Here is an 18,170-nt window from a genome sequence, read left to right on the forward strand (position 1 = left end):
GAGGAGGCTGAGGGGTGACCTCATTAATATTAATAAATACGTAAAGGATAAGTGTCAGGAGGAGGGAGCCAGGCTCTTCTCAGTGATGCCCAGTGGACAAGGGGGAATGGGTGGAATGGATGCAAGCTGGGACATAGGAGGGTCGAACATAGGAGGTTCCACAAAACCATTACGAAAAACTTTTTCACTGTGAGGGTGACAGACACTGGCACAGGCTGCCCAGGGAGGGTGTGGAGTCTCCTTCTCTGGAGACATTCAAAACCCACCTGGACACGTTCCTGTGTGACTTGCTGTAGGTGATCCTGCTCTGGCAGGGGGGTTGGACTAGATGATCTTCTGAGGTCCCTCCCAACCCCTAACATTCTGTGATCCTATGATTTAGGAAACTTTCAGCATTTGAGTCCTGTTCTAGAGCCTCAGTCCTGGAGTAGTGTGCCTGGGAGCCGCAGGTAGTTAATATGGCTGTTGGACTCCAGTGTGTGAGGCTGTGATGTGGTGAGAGGAAGACGAAGTAATGCACCTGCTCATGTCATACAATGCAGAGAGTGCTCTTCACTGCTCATGTGGGAGATCCAGAACAAGCTTGCTTCTGCAGACTGTTAGCTGTAGAGCATAAGTCTAGAAACAGATTGGCCATGGCCTATGAGAGCCATCAGGCCGAAGTGCTTGAAACATGCAGCTCCTGAAGTCACTGAGGTCCTCAGAAGTTGCTAGGAGACTCTGCTGCTGGCCATGGAAACGAGGTCACACAGAGATGTTTCTCATCGAACACCTTTAGATAAAAAACGAGACAAGAACTGACCTCGCTTTCTAGCTGAATCCATGCTGAGGACTCGTATTTCTAGTGCAGGCGTTGATTAGCTGTGAGTTAACCTCCTCATGTGGACTCTGGGGCAGCTGGGGCTGCACTGTCTTAGAGAGCTGCCTTCCAGGAGTCATCCATGGACCCACAATTCAAATAGTAAATGACTTTAAAAAATATTTGCCTAATGTGGAGTAACTCCAACATCCAGTACTGAATTTCTGTGTAGTAGTGGGCTGCTGGTATTATACTGCCTACATCCCACAGGGAAAACAGATGGGGTAGGGCTTTTCGTCTGTCTTCCCAGCAACTGCTGCTTCTTACTGGCACCTGGCAGGCCAAAATGTTGTACACAGAGACCCCTCAAATCTGTGAAGTAGTCCTGGTGAAGACCCACCAGGGTCTGCAACAGGCTGTAGTTAAATACAAATTGTTTTCCATGTAGAATCCTAAAAAAAGGAGGAGCTTGACCTGGGGGACAATGGAACAGTAAGCAATTGATGCACCAAGACAGAGTTACGTGGGGGTGTAGGCATGGTAACCATGGACGGGAAAAAATACCTCATTTTACATTGATGGGAAAACAAGCTGTGTTCCTGGAACAGCTCATCTTCCAAGATTTTCAGGAAATCATCTTGAGAGCTTCAAGAACGTTTTCCATAAACAAGAGTTTTGGTTAGTGAGGGGAGAGAAAAAACATTGTGCCAAGTTTATATTTTCATGGTGAAAGAAACAGATAATAAGTACTGAAAGGAACTCTGTGTGCCATCTGGTGTCGCTACAGCTTACAGAGTTAGGCAGCTGTCTGTATTCCCAACATTTCTTGCCACTGGCCAAACTGGGCACGTACAGTTCTACAGTAAACAGCCCAATTGCTGACATACTCTGTCCTAGTTTCCATGTTACAATAAGCTGGGAGCCGGGGCCAGAGAAGGTTTTCATGCTCATAGCCCTACCAATTTTGACAGGTGCTCTAAGGTCTAGGCGCTTTAAGGATTTCTGAACTCTAACAAGGGACTCCTTGGGGTCTGGACATCTGGCTCATCCAACTACAAAAAAACCTCAGAAATATGTTTTTTATTCTATAAAAAGTGAGTTGGGTGGCATTTCTTTTTCATAGGAGAAGCTCAGTATTTCTAGTTTTCCTGAGAAGGCTTGTTTTTCTTTCAAAAATACTTTTAAACTTTCAGGGAATGCAAATTCCAAGTTGCAGACAGATCTGGTAGTAAATATGAGATCATTATCACAAAAACTGTTCTCCTAAAATCCCAGTCTCTAACCTATAAATAAGGTCAGATATTTTCTTATATTCTTACATTTTATTATAAAACGTATAAGCAATTTTTACAACCAGAACTCTACTCCTGCATGTGTCGGTCAGGCATGACCCTCTTTTGTCAGTGAGATGTTAACTTCCAGTAATTCATATATATTAAGAAATAAATAAGATTATTTAATAAGAAGTCTTTATAAACAATATCCTTGGTCAACAAGTTATCTTCAATGATTTTTCAGAGAATCTCAATTTGTTTTATTTGTGTAAATTAGTAAGAACTCTATCTTTCACATCCGGCCTATGATTTCCAGAATGTGATGCATTTGTAGAAATTTCTTCCTAAGAAACCCTGTAGAAAAAAACCTCCTTATTCTCAGGGAAGAGGTCAGATAGGAAGAACAGACATATCCTGAATAATCCTCTGTTTCCACAGCAGTGGGAAATAGAGTGGGTGTTGCACAGGAGGTTCTCCAAGGGAAGGGTTGCCTGTTAGTGCTGGGACTTTGGAATTTGTCTATGCTGTTGCACCCAGAAATGTTCTCTTGGATCTTATGGCCTTTGACTTAAAATTTGGAAGATTTCATTTTGGTCCTTCTTGTTTGTGCCCTAAAGTTATTTGAACACAGGAGGGTCAGTTTATTCAGCTTTTCTTTTGTGAATTAAGTTTCTTTTCCAAAGATATTTGCCTTCTCAGAATTCACTCTCACATCTGTGCTGTGAGGCATTCTGGAAACTTAGGAGAGGACCACCTGTGGAAGTGGAAGATCCTGGAGACTATGGAGATTATTTTTATTTCTGTAAGATCAACAGATGTACTGCACTGATGCTCTCTCTGGTGGGCTTTGTGGTCCCCCCATGGGGTTCCAGCTGGCAGCCCGGTGCCATTCAGATCAGCTGCTGTTATTTTCATGCTGTTTGGCTGTACCCTGTAACCTCAGTGAGATGGCAGTACAGCTGCTTTCCTTTTGGGAGAAGGCACGGAGCAGAGAAATTGAGAACTTCTTTAGAAAGTGAATCTCATTTTAAGGTACAAAGGCTTTGGTGATGATGTTAAAACCTTTGTCTGAGTGTCTCAGACAGCTGAGAGGGGACCTAATTAACGTATATAAATATCTGAGGGGTGGGTGTCAAGGGGAAGGAGAAAATCTCTTCTCAGTGGTGCCCAGCAATAGAACAAGAAATAATGGGTTTAAGTTAGAATATAGGAAGTTTCACCTCAACATGAAGAAAAAATTTCTTTACTGTGAGAGTGACAGAGCACTGGCACAGGCTGCCCAGAGAGGTTGTGGAGTCTCCTTCTCTGGAGACTTTCAAACCTGCCTGGACGCTTTCCTCTGTGGCTGCCCTAGGGGATCCTGCTCTGGCAGGGGGGTGGGCTAGATGAGGTTTTTGGGGTCTTTCCAACCCCTAGCATTCTATGATTCTATGATTCCTCTGTCTTTAGTCTGACAAGCATGAGCAGAGCTACCATTGTTAAGATATTTTCTAAACCGCTGGTGATCAAATAACTTCCCAAGTAACATACCAACGTCCAACCCAAGGGTAAGCACATGCCAGTCACATTAAAAAGGGCAGATATAATTCTTGTTGCTTTAGCTAATTGCTTCCTTCAAGATACTGTCACCTCCATTTTGCATCCTCTGAACTTTAATAGGCTAGCTGGCAACTCTAATGGAGCTGAAAACCTGATAAAAAACTTATAGCTCTGCCTTAGTGGGATGAAGGAGAAAGATGAATGTGATGAAAGTGCTGATGACTTTATAACATTTTAATTTTCATTAATTCCTTTCTGTCCACATGTATGTCCTCACCTACCATTGTGTTGGACCCTGCCATGCCAGTTGACCTTGTCTGGCTGCCAGAGACCCAAGGACCCTATCAATCCCTCTCCTCAACAGGACAGGGGGGAGGAAATACTATGTAATGCTTGTGGGTTGAGATAAGGACAGAGAGTGCTTCCCAATAACCATCAAGGGCAAATGAGATTCAGAGTGGGGAAATTACTTTAATTTATTGCCAATTAATAACAGAGTAGGATAGTGACAAATAAAACAAAACTAAGCCCACCTTCATCCCACCCCTTCCTTCTCTCCAGGCTCAGCTTCACTCCCAAATCTTCTGCCTCTCTCCCTTGAGTGGCTCACGATGACGGGAAATAGAAGTTGCTGCCAGTTCATAATGTTTTGCTTCTGGTGCTCCTTCTTCCTTGCACCTTCCTCCGGTACAGTGTGAGGTCCCTTTCATGGGAGACAGTTCTTCACAGACTTTTCCAGTGTGGGTCCCCCACAGGACACAGGTCCTGCCAGAAAACCTGTGGACTTCTCTCCACAACCTCAGTGCTTGCCAGGAGCTTGCTGTAGTGTGGGCTATCCATGAGCTACAGATTCCTTCAGGTACATCCACCTGCTCTGCTGTGAGGTCCTCATGGGCTGCACTGTGGATATCAGCTCCGTCATAGTCCTTTGTGGGCTGCAGGGAGACAGCCTGTATCACCACGGTCTTCTCCATGGGCTGCAGGGGAATCTCTGCTCTGGCACACATCCTTCCCCTGCTTCTTCATTGACTTTAATGTCTGCAAAGTTGATTCATGTTGTCTCATTCCTCTTACAGTTGCTATGCAGCAAATTTTACCCTTAAATGTTATGACAGAGGTGCTACTAATGTTGCTGATGGGCTCAGCTTTGGCCTGCGTTGGGTCTGTCTTGAAGACACTTGGAACTCTGTCCAATATGGGAGCAGCTCCTGGTGTTTTCTTGCAGAAGTCATCCCTGCACTCCTCCAAGTCTTACCAAATAAACTAAATACTCTCTGGTTAGGTAAGTACCACCAACGGTGTCTTCTTACAATAACAGTTTCAAACTTACTCATGAAAGGAACCAGCGGAGCTGTTTTGGGGACCAGCCCATTCATCTTTATCACAATGTGAGTGGTAATGAGACTGTATGACTAATGATAAAGACATGGGGTAAATCTTACCTTGGGGGAAGAAGGAATCCATCCCCACTGGAATACTATAACCCCTGAAAAATCTTTCTAATTTCTTTTTTTGCACAAAAGATGAGGTGCCTATGCTAGCTGAAAGAAAGGTACCACAGCACAAGTTAACAGGAAGGACACTGTGACCTCAGTAAGGCAGGTCCCCAACAGCTGAAAAACATTAGACCTACCACGGGTATGGACACACCCAACAACTGCTTCCTCTGCCATTAGACCATTTGCTAAGTCCACCAGAGCTCCATAGGTTGGCCTTAACAAATGTAGGGATCTGGGGCTGTTTAGCCTGGAGGAGACTGAGGGAAGATCTTATTGCCCTCTTACAACTACCTGGAAGGAAGCTGTAGCTAGGTGGGGGTTGGTCTGTTCTCCCTAGTAGCACGTGATATGACAACAGGAGATGGTCTTAAGTTGCACCAGGGAAAGTTTAGATTAGGTATGAAGAAGAATTTCTTTACTGAAAGGGTTGTCAGGCATTGGAACAGGCTGCACAGGGAGGTGGTTGAGTCACCGTCTCTGGAGGTGTTTAAGAGACGGGTGTACGTTTTGCTGAGGGACATAATTTAGTGGTGTTGATAGGGCTGGGACAAAGGTTGGACTCGATCTTGAAGGTCCCTTCCAACTGAAGCTGTTCCATGATCTAGGCAGTGAAACATTCCCTGCTAGGGTCACTTATGTCCAGGTGTCCCCTAGTGCGTGCAATGACAGTCTGCAAGCAGGGTACCAAAAAATGTACACATCAATTATTTCCTGGCTAGTAGAGGTATGTATTAGCCAGGAGTAACACACTGCTAGACTAAGCACTATTTCTCGGAACAGAGTGAACTCTGATACTGCTGAGTTGTTGTTTTCCTATCTCTGCTTTTTATCTCAGGATTTTATCTTTTTTCCTGTTCACCATTTTCCCTCTTGAATGTTTGAACTCCCAGCTCTTATAATCTCAATAACTTCATTTGATCTCAGTTTTCATTTTTTGTACCTAGCATGGCTTTAACCTGCATGCCTTCCACAGCTCAGGAGTAATTTTGCCAACTTTCTACAGCTAAGTAAAGTTTATACAGCCATGCTGCACTAAAGCCAACCATTGAACTACTGAGTCTCTGGTCCATTGACTCCTAGTGCTGGTAAGGACCCATGGGAGCAGCTACAGCATCTTGATACCAATAACAGATTTTTCTTTAAGGTTTAACACCTAGTGGCAGCTTCACAAAGTTTCCAGCAAACTCTTCCAATGCTTCCTATTAAAGGATTTTTCTTGCTGTCTTTCTTATTTCTTGCTTCAGTCTAAGCCCATTATTTCTGTGCCCCTTTTTTGTGGAGAACAGATGATTCTCTTGATTGATGAAGTGCTATGTGCACAGGCTGACAAGGGAGCATTACACCCTCAAAGAAATTTCTTGAAATATTTCTGTAAGCATATTTTTCCACATACTTATTAAACAGGATATTTTTAGAAGCTGGACCAAAAGTTACAGAGCATTCAGCACTGATTGTAGTTTCTTATGAAAGCTACTGAATGGCTTTTGCTCAGCTGGCAACTATCCTCTTTAGCCAGGAGCTCAGTTTCCCACCTGCATCATGATCTGGGAGAAACCTGGGCATGGGGAAAGGACTATGGGATGAAGGATTCTTCTGAGGTATGGAGCAACACAGTGAGTATCTCTGATCTAAGTGTTGGTGAATTTTGTACTCTGGTGGATTGAGTACTCTGTACTCAAGCAATGGAAGTTAGCTGGATTGGAATATATCAAACCTTTCCCTCAAGTAACCTTACGTGCCATGGTGAGAGGATGCTGAATTTACCACTCAATGCACATGTTTACTCCAGACTTTTTGCCTGGGGCTCTAGTATGAGGAAGGCTTTGTTTCTGACACAACCATGTGGACCTGAGAAGGCAGTAGTTTGTGAGATTTTTCAAGGGAGAGTTATAAGCTGAGATGTCATTGTTGCAGTGGTTTTTTTTGTTTGTTTGGGTTTTTTTTCCCTGCTCTTTTGCATTTTCTGTCATATGGGAAGTGCAACCTCCAGACCACTTCAAAGGAAATGCTATACCAAGAATTGTGGAAGCAATTTTGTGACATCAGTAAAATTTTTGAATACTGGTACATTGCTGCATGCTGACAGCAGAGTCCCAGGAACACTGGGAATGATAAATATATTTGTAACTCTGACAGTGAAAAATAAGAGTTTGAATGGCCACAGTATGAAATCTTCTTATCTGATTAAAGAAAAAATGAACAATTGATTCTTAAAATGTCTTGAGCAGTTATTCTGACAAGATGTAAAAGCTGATCGATCCCCTGGAATTCAGCTGATTTAGTACTGAAATTTCCCCTTTAGACTGGCTGCTGCAAAAGGAGATAGTTGGGGACCTCCGATCTAAGGGAACAAGTTTTAGTGCTGATGCTTGAAAGGTTACTCAGCAGTCTTCTACAGGGCTTTGAAAAAATGTCTTTCTGACATTCAGTGGCATATACGGTCTCCTGAGTACCTGCTCTTGTTGGTCACTGTACAAGGGATCATACCCACGGCTGTGGTGACTTCTCCCTCTTGTTCTCCCAGAGCTGCGTCTGGATTTCCCGTGGAACCTCTCTGCTCCTCCAGCCTCATTTCCCTCAGACACTTAATTTAACTGCTGGTGCAGACAGCTAGTTTCTCAGCAACCTTTTTTATCAGCCTCAGTGAAGCAGTTTCCTTCCCTAAAAGCTGTTCCTGGTGCTCCAGGGACTTTTAGAGCTGTTTTCTGGGAGCTGATGCCTGTCTAGAACAGGCAGAGCTGTCGCTGCTTTCAGCCAAAACCTGTTTCAAAGCACCCTCTGCCGGATGCGGGTCCCTGTTTCGTCCTCCCCAGGAGAGTTAGAAAGCTGATAACCAGTCAGAGGACTTATTGCCTTGTAATAGTGCTAAAATGGAATAACTGTTGCTTAATGGAAAAACTATTCTACTGGTAAAAGATCTGATTAATTGGAAGGATGAGATGTCATCTCTGTTAGGTTCTTAAGGCTGCTACAGTAATTTCCATGTTCTGTCCTGTTTAGTGGGAGGTGTCTCAGAATGAAACTATCTGTCTTGCTCCTACAGATATGAATTGCACAAGCCAGTTAAAAAGAGTTCTCGGTGATATCTTGTGCAAACTACAGCAGAGAAATCAGTGTAAAGGATCCAGCTACAGAGAACAAGCCACTTCCCTGCTTTCTGAATTTTCCAGATGGTAAGAAAAATTTTTATATTCTTGTTTAACAAAAAATAACTAACATATTTCATAAGAAAGTTTATTTCAGTTCACTTATGTACTCTTTTATTTAAAAAAAAATTGGATTAAAATAGCAGATATGCTTATGGGATTTAGTATATTTATGTACTTCCAGGCTTCAGCACGTTTTGTAAGAATAACCTCTATACCAGTTCTAGCATTTCCATACTTTAATACTGAAATTCCTAAATTTTACACTTACGGCTGTAACTAGCGTAGGTGTAAACTATTGTGAGTGCTAGTTCTGGAATATGTTCAGTGTTACTGTTGCTATTTTAATAGCCTATTTTCAGTCAGAATGAGTTTTCTAGTTTGATAAAAGAATGAAAATAACTTCTAAAAGCTGGCTGGATGAATTCTATGTCTTAGTAAATGAATCTCACACAACTGCTATTTCATAGTATGTTTACATTGTAAAGTCTGTTCAGCTTTTTAAATTATAAAATACAGTATCATTTCCAGGTTTTGTTAGTATGGAAGGTATGGTATTTTTATAATGTTTGTTCAGTTATATAAGTGGTACTATAAACAGTCTGTTGCCAAATACAATTTTTTGGAAAAAAGTAAAATAACTAATCTGTTACTAACAGAGTTGTCTTTGGAAAAGCAGCGAGTTAAGCCCTATGGACTACTTCTTCTGCAACATAAGTAGGAGGTTCCTAGTTCTTTCATGTTCCTTTGATATTGGATCATTAGGGGCTAAGTTTTGACATACTTGGGTGGTTATCACAAATCACTGTGTTTGGATAGAGTGCTCCTTCAGCATTGTAGTGAATTTTTCCTTCGCAGACCTTAGATTTAAGCTCATAACATGCAGTTGTTGTGAGCTATAGGAAGAAGGAGATGTATGGAAAATGTCTCCTTAGTTTTTTTTCCCCTGAATATTACTGATGGAGTATTTATGGTATACTGAGGACTCTGTTCTGCAGGTTTTACTTCAGACAAATGCAATAAAATACAGTTTCTAAAGAAATCTGCAAAAGCAGAAAGAAATCTCATAACTATTTCCAGAAATTACAGCCTTTATCTTTCAGTGCTTCAGGTTACGGGAGCTTCTTCTTTTGATTGTGGAATGTGAGGTGTCTCAGTGCCTTTTCCTTGTGCCTTATAATACCCTTTCTATTTGACCTAAGTATCACAGATGTGTAGATGCTTTCATTTTGCTTTATGCAGAGTAATTCCATAAACTGTAAGGCACTGGTGAACCAGTCCTTCTCTTGCTATTTGCTATCTAGAACTGCAACCTCGGCCTTGGTTTCTGTTGAGGTAATTTGAGTGTTTGCTGCTGACTTTGGGAAATACAAACAGAATCACATTCTTTTTTTTAGTTGCCTGAGCTCTTTGTATATTTCTAGGAACATGCCTTTCCAGTAAAAACCTCATATATTGCACATATTTGCACACACAAATCCCAGACGTCACTTAAACTGCCACCAATGCATGGAAACTAAAAAATGGAGGGGGGGGCAAATCAATAAAACAATCATCAAAGTTAGGCAGGGAGAATTTGTCCTTTCAGCACATCTATTTTGCCCTGTTTCGGTGTGGGCTGGTAGCCCAGTATGTGCAAGTTCTCCTGAGGACATGATTTTTCAAGAAAACAGATGACTAAACACAACTAGCAAGTATGATGATAAGCAAATACAAATTTCTTACTCCTGGATCATTCTAACACTTCTTAGAACAGTTGATGAGGGCAAGTAATTGACAATCTCCATTCCTGGACAAAACTGCATCTCAAAAATGTAGGTTCTTGTAACTTTTTGTTAAACACCAGTCTTCCATACCTAAGGAGGCAATAGTACTTGCAGTAAGGGACTCTCCAGTATCTATAGTAATGCTACCAGTTGTGGCCAAATACTAAATACAGATAAAATAGCAAATGAGAAAGAACCTCATTTCAGACAGTCTTCAAATCTGATCTATGAAACTGTTTTTCCTTTAAAAATAAATTGGTTTACTTTTTGTCATCTTGCTGAAGTATCTACTTGCTTAAGTAAAATAGCTCTAAAAAGTAGTAGGACAGCATAACTACTGGTATACCTCTTCGGGCGCAAGTAAGTTTGTGGAACAGAACCAAACACTTGGAGTGAAAAGGCTCCCATCAGAGACGGAATATTCTTAATATTTTTTACGTCTATTTAATTATTCAAATGATCTAATGATATTAAATTCTATTTATTATTCAACTTAGAGTTCTTCACTTAGCTGATTCTTGAGGTCTGTTTGGAGCCTTCACTGTAGAGACCAGGTTGGTATAGATGTGTCTAATCTTAATGGTGTGCTGCAACTACTGTTTTGCATATCATATTTCTTATGTGTATACACATACATGTATCTTACATGCTGTAGGCATTCAGCATCTGATGGCACAGTGTTCTGGAAGACCACACAAATACCCTTTGGAGGGATTCACTTTCCCTTGCTACATGGCTAGTTCAGACTACGTATGTACCCTCCTGCAGTGCCAGATGTGTCGTCCCTCTTTGGAGGAAGCGAGCCATTGCACATGTATGTGGGTACCAAAGTCAGCTTGCAAAACTGACCATCTGGCTGGACAGAAGGACCTTTTAGGGAGAAAAGGTCTCCTCTGCATAAACCAATGCTCAGCAGCAAAGTCGTAAGAATATGGAGATGATGGCAAATTACTGGGAGTGATCAATAATGGCTCTTGTGCTCTGCAAGTGAAAGAAGTAATTTTTGTGGGAAAGAAAACAAGTGAAACATAGGCTAACCAAAGCTGATCTGAACCAACAAGATTAAGTACAGTAACAGATAGTGAAAGATAGTTTACTAGAGTGGCAATTGGTGCAGAGAACAAGGTAGTGCTTTAGAGCAGATTGTTATCATAAAGTGAAACCAAGTCAAGGAAAATCAGTTCTCAGAAATATTAGAGCTTGATGGCAATTTTTCAATTTTACACAGAGAGACAGAGATGAAATGGGTAGATATCTCATGGATTGTGGAAGTGAGGTACTCACTGCAGTATGCACCTTTACTTGCTCCTGATGTGTTGTTCAGGAGATAGAGACACCACATAACAATCAAATATTGCACATATCAGCTGTATAGTGAACTGATTTCCAAATATTTCCAGGGCATTTGCTCTTCCCTTTCCTTTCTCAGGGAAATACGGAACCACGAGTCCTCATATAATTTTTCAGTCGTGATTGAAGTAGACATTAGCTGATGAATGAAGCAAACAGGGTAGTTGTTTCTTTGGGTCCTGAACTGGATCCAGCTCTCTAATAATTGGGATATGTGAAACTCAGATCCTCATTCCCACCTGTCAATGTAGTTTGCTTCCTGGTAGTGTCAGAAATAAGTTCTAGGAAATTCTGCTCTGAAGGACAAAGACAAGTGCTTTGCTGTGTTGATGCTGTGAATTTTGTTGTGTGCTGGTGTGCTGGTTTGCTCTGTATCTTTCTTTTTAAAGGACCTACTCTGTCCCAAGCAACTCCTGAACCTTCTTCTAGGCAAGCTCATTCAAACCTTCCAGGGCAAAATTCCTGATGTTTGTTGTTCTGAAAAGTACCTTCAAAAATCTATTAATGTGGCCTAAGATTTTCTTAAAATTAAAGAAGTCAATAGACTGCATGAGCTTGCACATGGTGCTTTTCTCCAGCTCTCATAAACAAGCAGCTCCTGACATACAGTTTCGAGGAGCTGCCAGCTGGTCACTTTCTTCCCATAAAAGGCATGGCATCAACCTTGCTGTGACATTAATGTTGGGATGGATGCTGCTTTTTTGGTCTAAACCACATCTTTGGTTTGTGAGTATCCCTGCAAAACACCTCCACTAAAATTCTCACACTTTTCTCTTCCAACATTAAGTTTTGTTATTATTTGTTGGAGTTTAAGGGTAACCTTCTGGCTGTTATTAAAACTTCTAAAGGAAGAAACTTTCCATTTCACAAAACAAAGTCAGTGATATTTCTGAAAACTCAAAACTGAGTTTGTTCTGAATTTCAGACTTGGCAAGAACACAGGTCTTGATAAGGTCTGCCAATGTTTGTTTAGTCTGGAAGTCTTTGGCCCCAAAATAAAAATTCCTTGTGATAAGCATGATGACAGTACTTACCCTGCATGTACATTTCTTGCTTATTTAGCACTACTCCTCTTCTGCTCACTATCTGCAAGATAAATTATAATCCATATCTGACTTGATTTCTCTTGAAAATGTATCTGCCATCTGTAGTGACATAGGAGTTCTTCTTCCTCATACATGATAGCAGAACCCACCACTCTGTGATTTGACGTGAAGGAAATCATTCAAGTGAAGGATTTATTAATCATAGATAATCATAGAATGGCCCAGGCTGGAAGGGACCTCAGAGATCATTTTAATCCAGCCTCCCTGTCTCCAGGGACACCACCTCTTGACGAGATCAGGCAACACATGGGGACCAAACGGGAATAGAACCTGCAACCTTGGCGTTCTTAGCGCCACACTCAGCTGACTGAGATTAATGGTAGTAGAATACTTACTTATCAAGTAGTATAACCAGATTGCATGTCTGCTGTCTCCTGAGATATTCCTGGAAGAGGTCAGCTTAATGTCCACAAACAGCCAGTTTTTTTAATACAGAAGTTTGCAGTAGGGTGACTGACCCATACCGTGAGGTGTGAATTACAGCATGTGCATATCAGTTAGGCACAAATGAAAACATCAGTGAGGCACAGGATCTGCCCTACTGCTGTGACATGAGTATAAGATGTTCCTTTACCTACCCTTCTAGTCCATTTCTTCAGTCACCCTGCAGGTTAGCACTGCTGATGGCACTCACCTGATTTTGTTCTTACTGTTAACACTTAGGTAGAGAAGCTGTCAGGGGAGACACCTCTACTTCCACAGAAAGCAAGAAATATGTTCTACACCTAAGCAGTTGGTTGGATGTAAACTTAATTTAAAGCCAGACTAGATATTTTCAAATTTATGATCTATCTTTTTGTAAATGGAGGTATATTTTTCCCATGCTTGACTATGAGCAGAATGCCAATGTACATTCAGACTCCTTAAAAGATAAAGCAACCAAGCAAAAAGAGCCTTCTGTCTGAGGCCTGCCAGGGCAGAGTAATTCCCCCACACCCATTAAACTAAGTCATACCAGTAATTCTAATGGAACATCAACTATTGCACTGATTATAGGACAAGGAGCATCATCTCAAAGCTGCAAAACCACTGCTGCACATACCTACCCACCCACCACACAGAGCAGCTCACATGACGTGGTTTGTCACTGCATGATAATGTTATCTGTTAGTAGATGTGCATCAGTATCATGGTAAGAACATAACTGGTGCAGTCTGAGTATATTCTGAGTTATCAACTTTATTTTTTTTTTTTAGTTTAGATACATGATGGGGTATGTACATTTGATCTTCCTATCTACCTTCCTCTCGGTTTCCGTGACATCTGAAACATGTAAGTCACATTTTAAAAATACTTTCTGATGAGGTTTATTCTGTAGAAATGTGTAGGCTCTTCTCAAATTTGTACATTTTATAAAACCTAAAATCAGCTAGTTTAGCTCAAGCCACAAACCATAGCTTAAAAACTAGCTTTATGTGTTTTTATATAAAAATGCACTGAGTGCTGTCCATTTCTGTGCCATTAAGATTCTACTTCTGCTCTTTGGCATCTCTGCAAGCAGGAGGAAAAAGGTCTTTTTGAAAGGATTTGAGAGTAGCTGATGTTCCAGGACCCAGATGGGCAAAGTCTCCAAGAGCATGCTGAAATTACACTGAACAGGACACATGTCTATACACCCTATGGAACCAAGGATGTAATTGGGGGCTTTACTCATTAAAAAGGCTTTATAATATCCTGGTTTTGTAGGTGTTAACCCGTAAGAGCAATGCAACAAAACAATTTCCCTGTACATGAGAGATATTCAAACCAGTAAACTCTTGTTGAAGGGTCAGCTCTTGCTGACTCAGCTACATGATGCTGGCCAATGCTGACAAGTGACAGCATTACACAGCACTCACGTAGTTCTAGTCTGCAGCAGCTGAGATGCTTTTTTGTCTAAGAAATATTGTAAGATATGATCTCTAAGTATTTTCCCATATTCTCAGTTTAACAATATGAATGCTAAGTTGCAAATCAACTACATTTATTAAGGCTGAATTTTGCCAAAGGATTTTCCATGATCATTTTTTTCTGATGTCATTGGGGTTCTGTGTGTTCCCTCTCTGCTTTTATTTTTCCTGGAAGAAAGCTGTATTTCCAATTTGTCCCTCCTTTGATGTGGCAGTGCTGCCTTTCCTGATACCCCGATACATCCCACTGTCTTTTCAGGACTCACAGGTGGGAATGCTCTTAAAATTATGGAGTTGGGAGTACTCATATCGATGCAGCTAATTTAAGTGTCTGAATTAGTAAGTGAGATAATATCTAATGTTAGTGGTGAAGGATTGTTTCTATAGAAAGAAGCAGAGCAGAAGCCAAGTGTAGAGTAACTCGCCACCTGATTTGTGCAGCTACTTGTCTAAAGCCAGGTGATGGCAATGCACCCACAAAGTGTCATCACAGAAGGATATTCTCTGTTTTAGTTAGATATTTGGTTACCTACTCTCATTTTCATGCTCCTTTATCTACTGTAGCTCCTCTGCCAATCTCCATCTTTGTCCAGTCTCCATCCTTGGGTATTTTCTCATCTTTCTCCTCTCCAAAATGCAATTTAACTTGCAGATTAGTGTTTGTGTTTTCAGCAGTCAGTTCACTATTGAGGTGCTCAGGCACTTAAGTATCTGTCAAAATTGCTTGATTCAAGTTTATCTGGACCAGTTTTAGTATTTTTCCTTCTTATATCTTATTCTTTTCTGTCATCTTTTCTCCTTCCCATCAGATTCTTCAGTGAATCGCAGAACTGCCTACACTGGAAAAGATTTTTAAGATCATCGAGTCCAGTCACTAACTTAACGCTGACAGGTCCTTGAATAAACCATATGCCTAAGCGCTATGTTTACCCAACTTGTAAATACCTCCAGGGAAGGAGACTCCTCCACTGCCCTGGGCAGGCTATTCCAATGCCTGATAAGCCTCTCAGTAAAGAAATTCTTCCTAACCTAATATCCAACCTGAACTTCCCTTGGTGCAACTTGAGGCCATTTCCTCTTGTCCTATCACTTGTTACTTGGTTGAACAGACCAAGACTCCTCTCTCTGCAACCTCCTTTAAGGTAGTTGTAGAGAGTGATAAGGTCTCCCCTGACCATTCGTTTCTCCAGGTTAAAAAACCCCAGTTTCCTCAGCTGCTCCTCATAAGACATGTGCTCCTGACCCCTCATCAGCTTTGTTGCCCTTCTCTGGACCCGCTCCAGCCCCTCAATGTCTTTCTTGCAGTGAGGGGCCCAGACCTGCACACAGGGCTCAAGGTGAGGCCTCACCAGTGCTGAGCACAGGGGCAGAATCACATCTCTGCTCCTGCTGGCCACACTGTTCCCGATAAAAGCCAGGATGCAGTTGGCCTTGGCCACCTGGGCACACTGCTGGCTCATGTTCAGCCGGCTGTCCATCAACACCCCTGGGTCCCTTTCTGCCTGGCAGCTCTTCAGCCACTCCTCCCCAAGCCTGTAGCACTGCTGGGGGTTGTTGTGGTCAAAGTGCAGGACCTGGCATTGGGCCTCATTGAAACTCATAGAGCTGGCCTTTGCCCATCGATCCAGCCTGCCTAGATCCCTCTGCAGAGCCTCCCTACCCTCAAGCAGATCGACACTCCCACCCAGCTTGGTGTTGTCTGCAAATTTACCAAGGGTACACTTAATCCTCTCATCCAGATCGTTGACAAAGATATTAAACAGGACTAGCCCCAGTACTGAGCACTGGAGAAGGCTGCTTGTGATCGACTGCGAACTGGATGTAACTCCATTCCACACTTTGGGCCTGGCTATCCAGGCTTTTTTTTTTATCCAATAAAGTGTATGCCCACCCAAGCCATAAGCAGCCAATTTCCCCAGGAGAATGCTTTGGGAAATGGTGTCAAAGCCTTTAATAAAGTTCAGGTAGACAACATCAGTGGCCTTTCCCTCATCGACTAAGCAGGTGACCATGTTGTAGAAGACCTTCCTTTCAGCTGGTTACATTTCTTTCATTTTTTTCCACATTTTCGTGAAGTTCAGGGAGTAGCTCTTCTAGATTTTGTCTTTTATATATATATATTTAATGGTCTTATCTACAGGCTTTTTTCTTCCTCTATTTTCTTCTTCCATTAAAAAAAATATTTTTTTCCTGTATTAAAAAGGAAGAACAAGAAGATACATTGCTATCTATCACCTCTGAAAACCACAGAAAAGTAGAGGGACATTACTGGCCTACTGACCCAGAAATGCCAAGTTCTCCTCTGTCTCAGTGGGGCTAAAGTTTAATTCATCAGAAATATTTATCTTCTGTTCATTTGCAGTCCATGCAATGGAAGGTGAGGCTTTTGTTATAAAATGCTCTCGACGGCAATCATCTGTGAAAATCACCTGGTATCACACAGAAAGTAACAAAATAATTCCTGCAGAAGAAGAGGGATCACGAATATTTTCCTCAGAAGGACGGCTTTGGTTTCTGCCAACTTCTAGACAAGATTCTGGAAATTACACTTGTGTTATACATTTGTAAGTGCCACATTGAAAAATGGAAGGTGTAAGACTGGAAAGAAACACATATGTTTTAGTAATTAATTTTAATTATTTTCTATGGAAAGTATGTATTTTTTTCAGGGTATGCACAAATTCATGTTACTCTTCACCCTGCAATTGCTACTTTTATGACAGGCCATTAAGATCAATCTGTGACTAAACTACAATAATCATCCATATGTTTACAAAACAAGACTCACATTTTTTACAAATCTGTAATGTATTTTGTATACAAATACTACCATTGATATACCTTTATTCCACTTTTAAAGTTCAGATAATACCATAAGCTCGCTCAACATGAATATGCAGGTGCATCCATACAAGCAAGGAGTATGTTTCCCAAGTGAGATTCGTTACCCAAACGAGACTGGAAGAGGAAGAATTCCTTGTCCTACAGTTGAGAATTATAAGAATGCTACTATCATCCAGTGGTATAAGGTAAATAAAACTATTGTGCCAGTTGTAGGTCATATTACTGTGAGAAGCTATTTGCAGCCAAACAAAGACAGTTTTCTTTTCCAGGACTGCAAACCTCTCCAGGGACCAAGATACTTCAAGGCTGGAAATAGTATTTCTATTAACAAGCCGAGGAAGGAGGATGACGGTTATTACACTTGTCAATTTATGTATACTCATAAAGGAAAGGTGTTTAATGTTTCAGCAACAAGAATTTTCATAAGTAAGGGTAAGACCATAATTTCCTATCTTTCTAAGATAAAAATGACCAATGTCTACTTAAAGCAAAGGAAGCTCCTTTGAAAAGGAAGTTCCTTGAAAAGCAAAAGAGTTTCTGCTAGTTTGTTTAATCTTCTTCATAAAATTTCAGATCACCTTTTTCAGGTACATTTTGTGGATGTGAATGCAAATGGTGTAAGATGGGAGAAAATTCAGACCTAGTCACGTTCAGGTTTTTTCTGAAAGTCTCTGATGACTCTGATTATGTACTCTGTTTACTAGAGCTGTTTGGCAGCACTTATTTCTGAAATGAAGAGTCTCCTCAGTGGGATACCACAAAGCTCTGCTTTCTATTTGTTTGAGGGGAGAAGAATTTGTAGCTATTGAGGATCATCTGGTGATCATTGGATCACTGATGTGTTGATGGCCTACAACTAATTACCTTCTGGTCCAGGTTGATTATCTAGAATTTATTTGACATTAAGGCTGAAAGAACTTTTAGATTTGTCTTGAATAAGACAAAATGCATTTTATAT

At 41.2% G+C, this 18,170-nt stretch overlaps 1 protein-coding gene across 1 annotated transcript; it reads left to right on the forward strand.

Moving 5' to 3' along the window:
- Positions 1 to 13,684: 13,684 nt before the first annotated feature.
- LOC104276341 (interleukin-1 receptor-like 1) lies at positions 13,685 to 17,644 on the forward strand (the record flags this gene model as incomplete). The annotated part of the gene is made up of 4 exons (XM_009872617.1): positions 13,685 to 13,751; positions 16,731 to 16,932; positions 17,229 to 17,397; positions 17,482 to 17,644. Coding segments are annotated over exons 1-4 (601 nt in total), but the record flags the coding sequence as incomplete, so codon positions are not given.
- Between the last annotated feature and the right edge of the window lie 526 nt (positions 17,645 to 18,170).

Source organism: Apaloderma vittatum, unplaced genomic scaffold (assembly GCF_000703405.1).
Source record: "Apaloderma vittatum isolate BGI_N311 unplaced genomic scaffold, ASM70340v1 scaffold16497, whole genome shotgun sequence".
Taxonomy (NCBI): Eukaryota; Metazoa; Chordata; class Aves; order Trogoniformes; family Trogonidae; genus Apaloderma; species Apaloderma vittatum.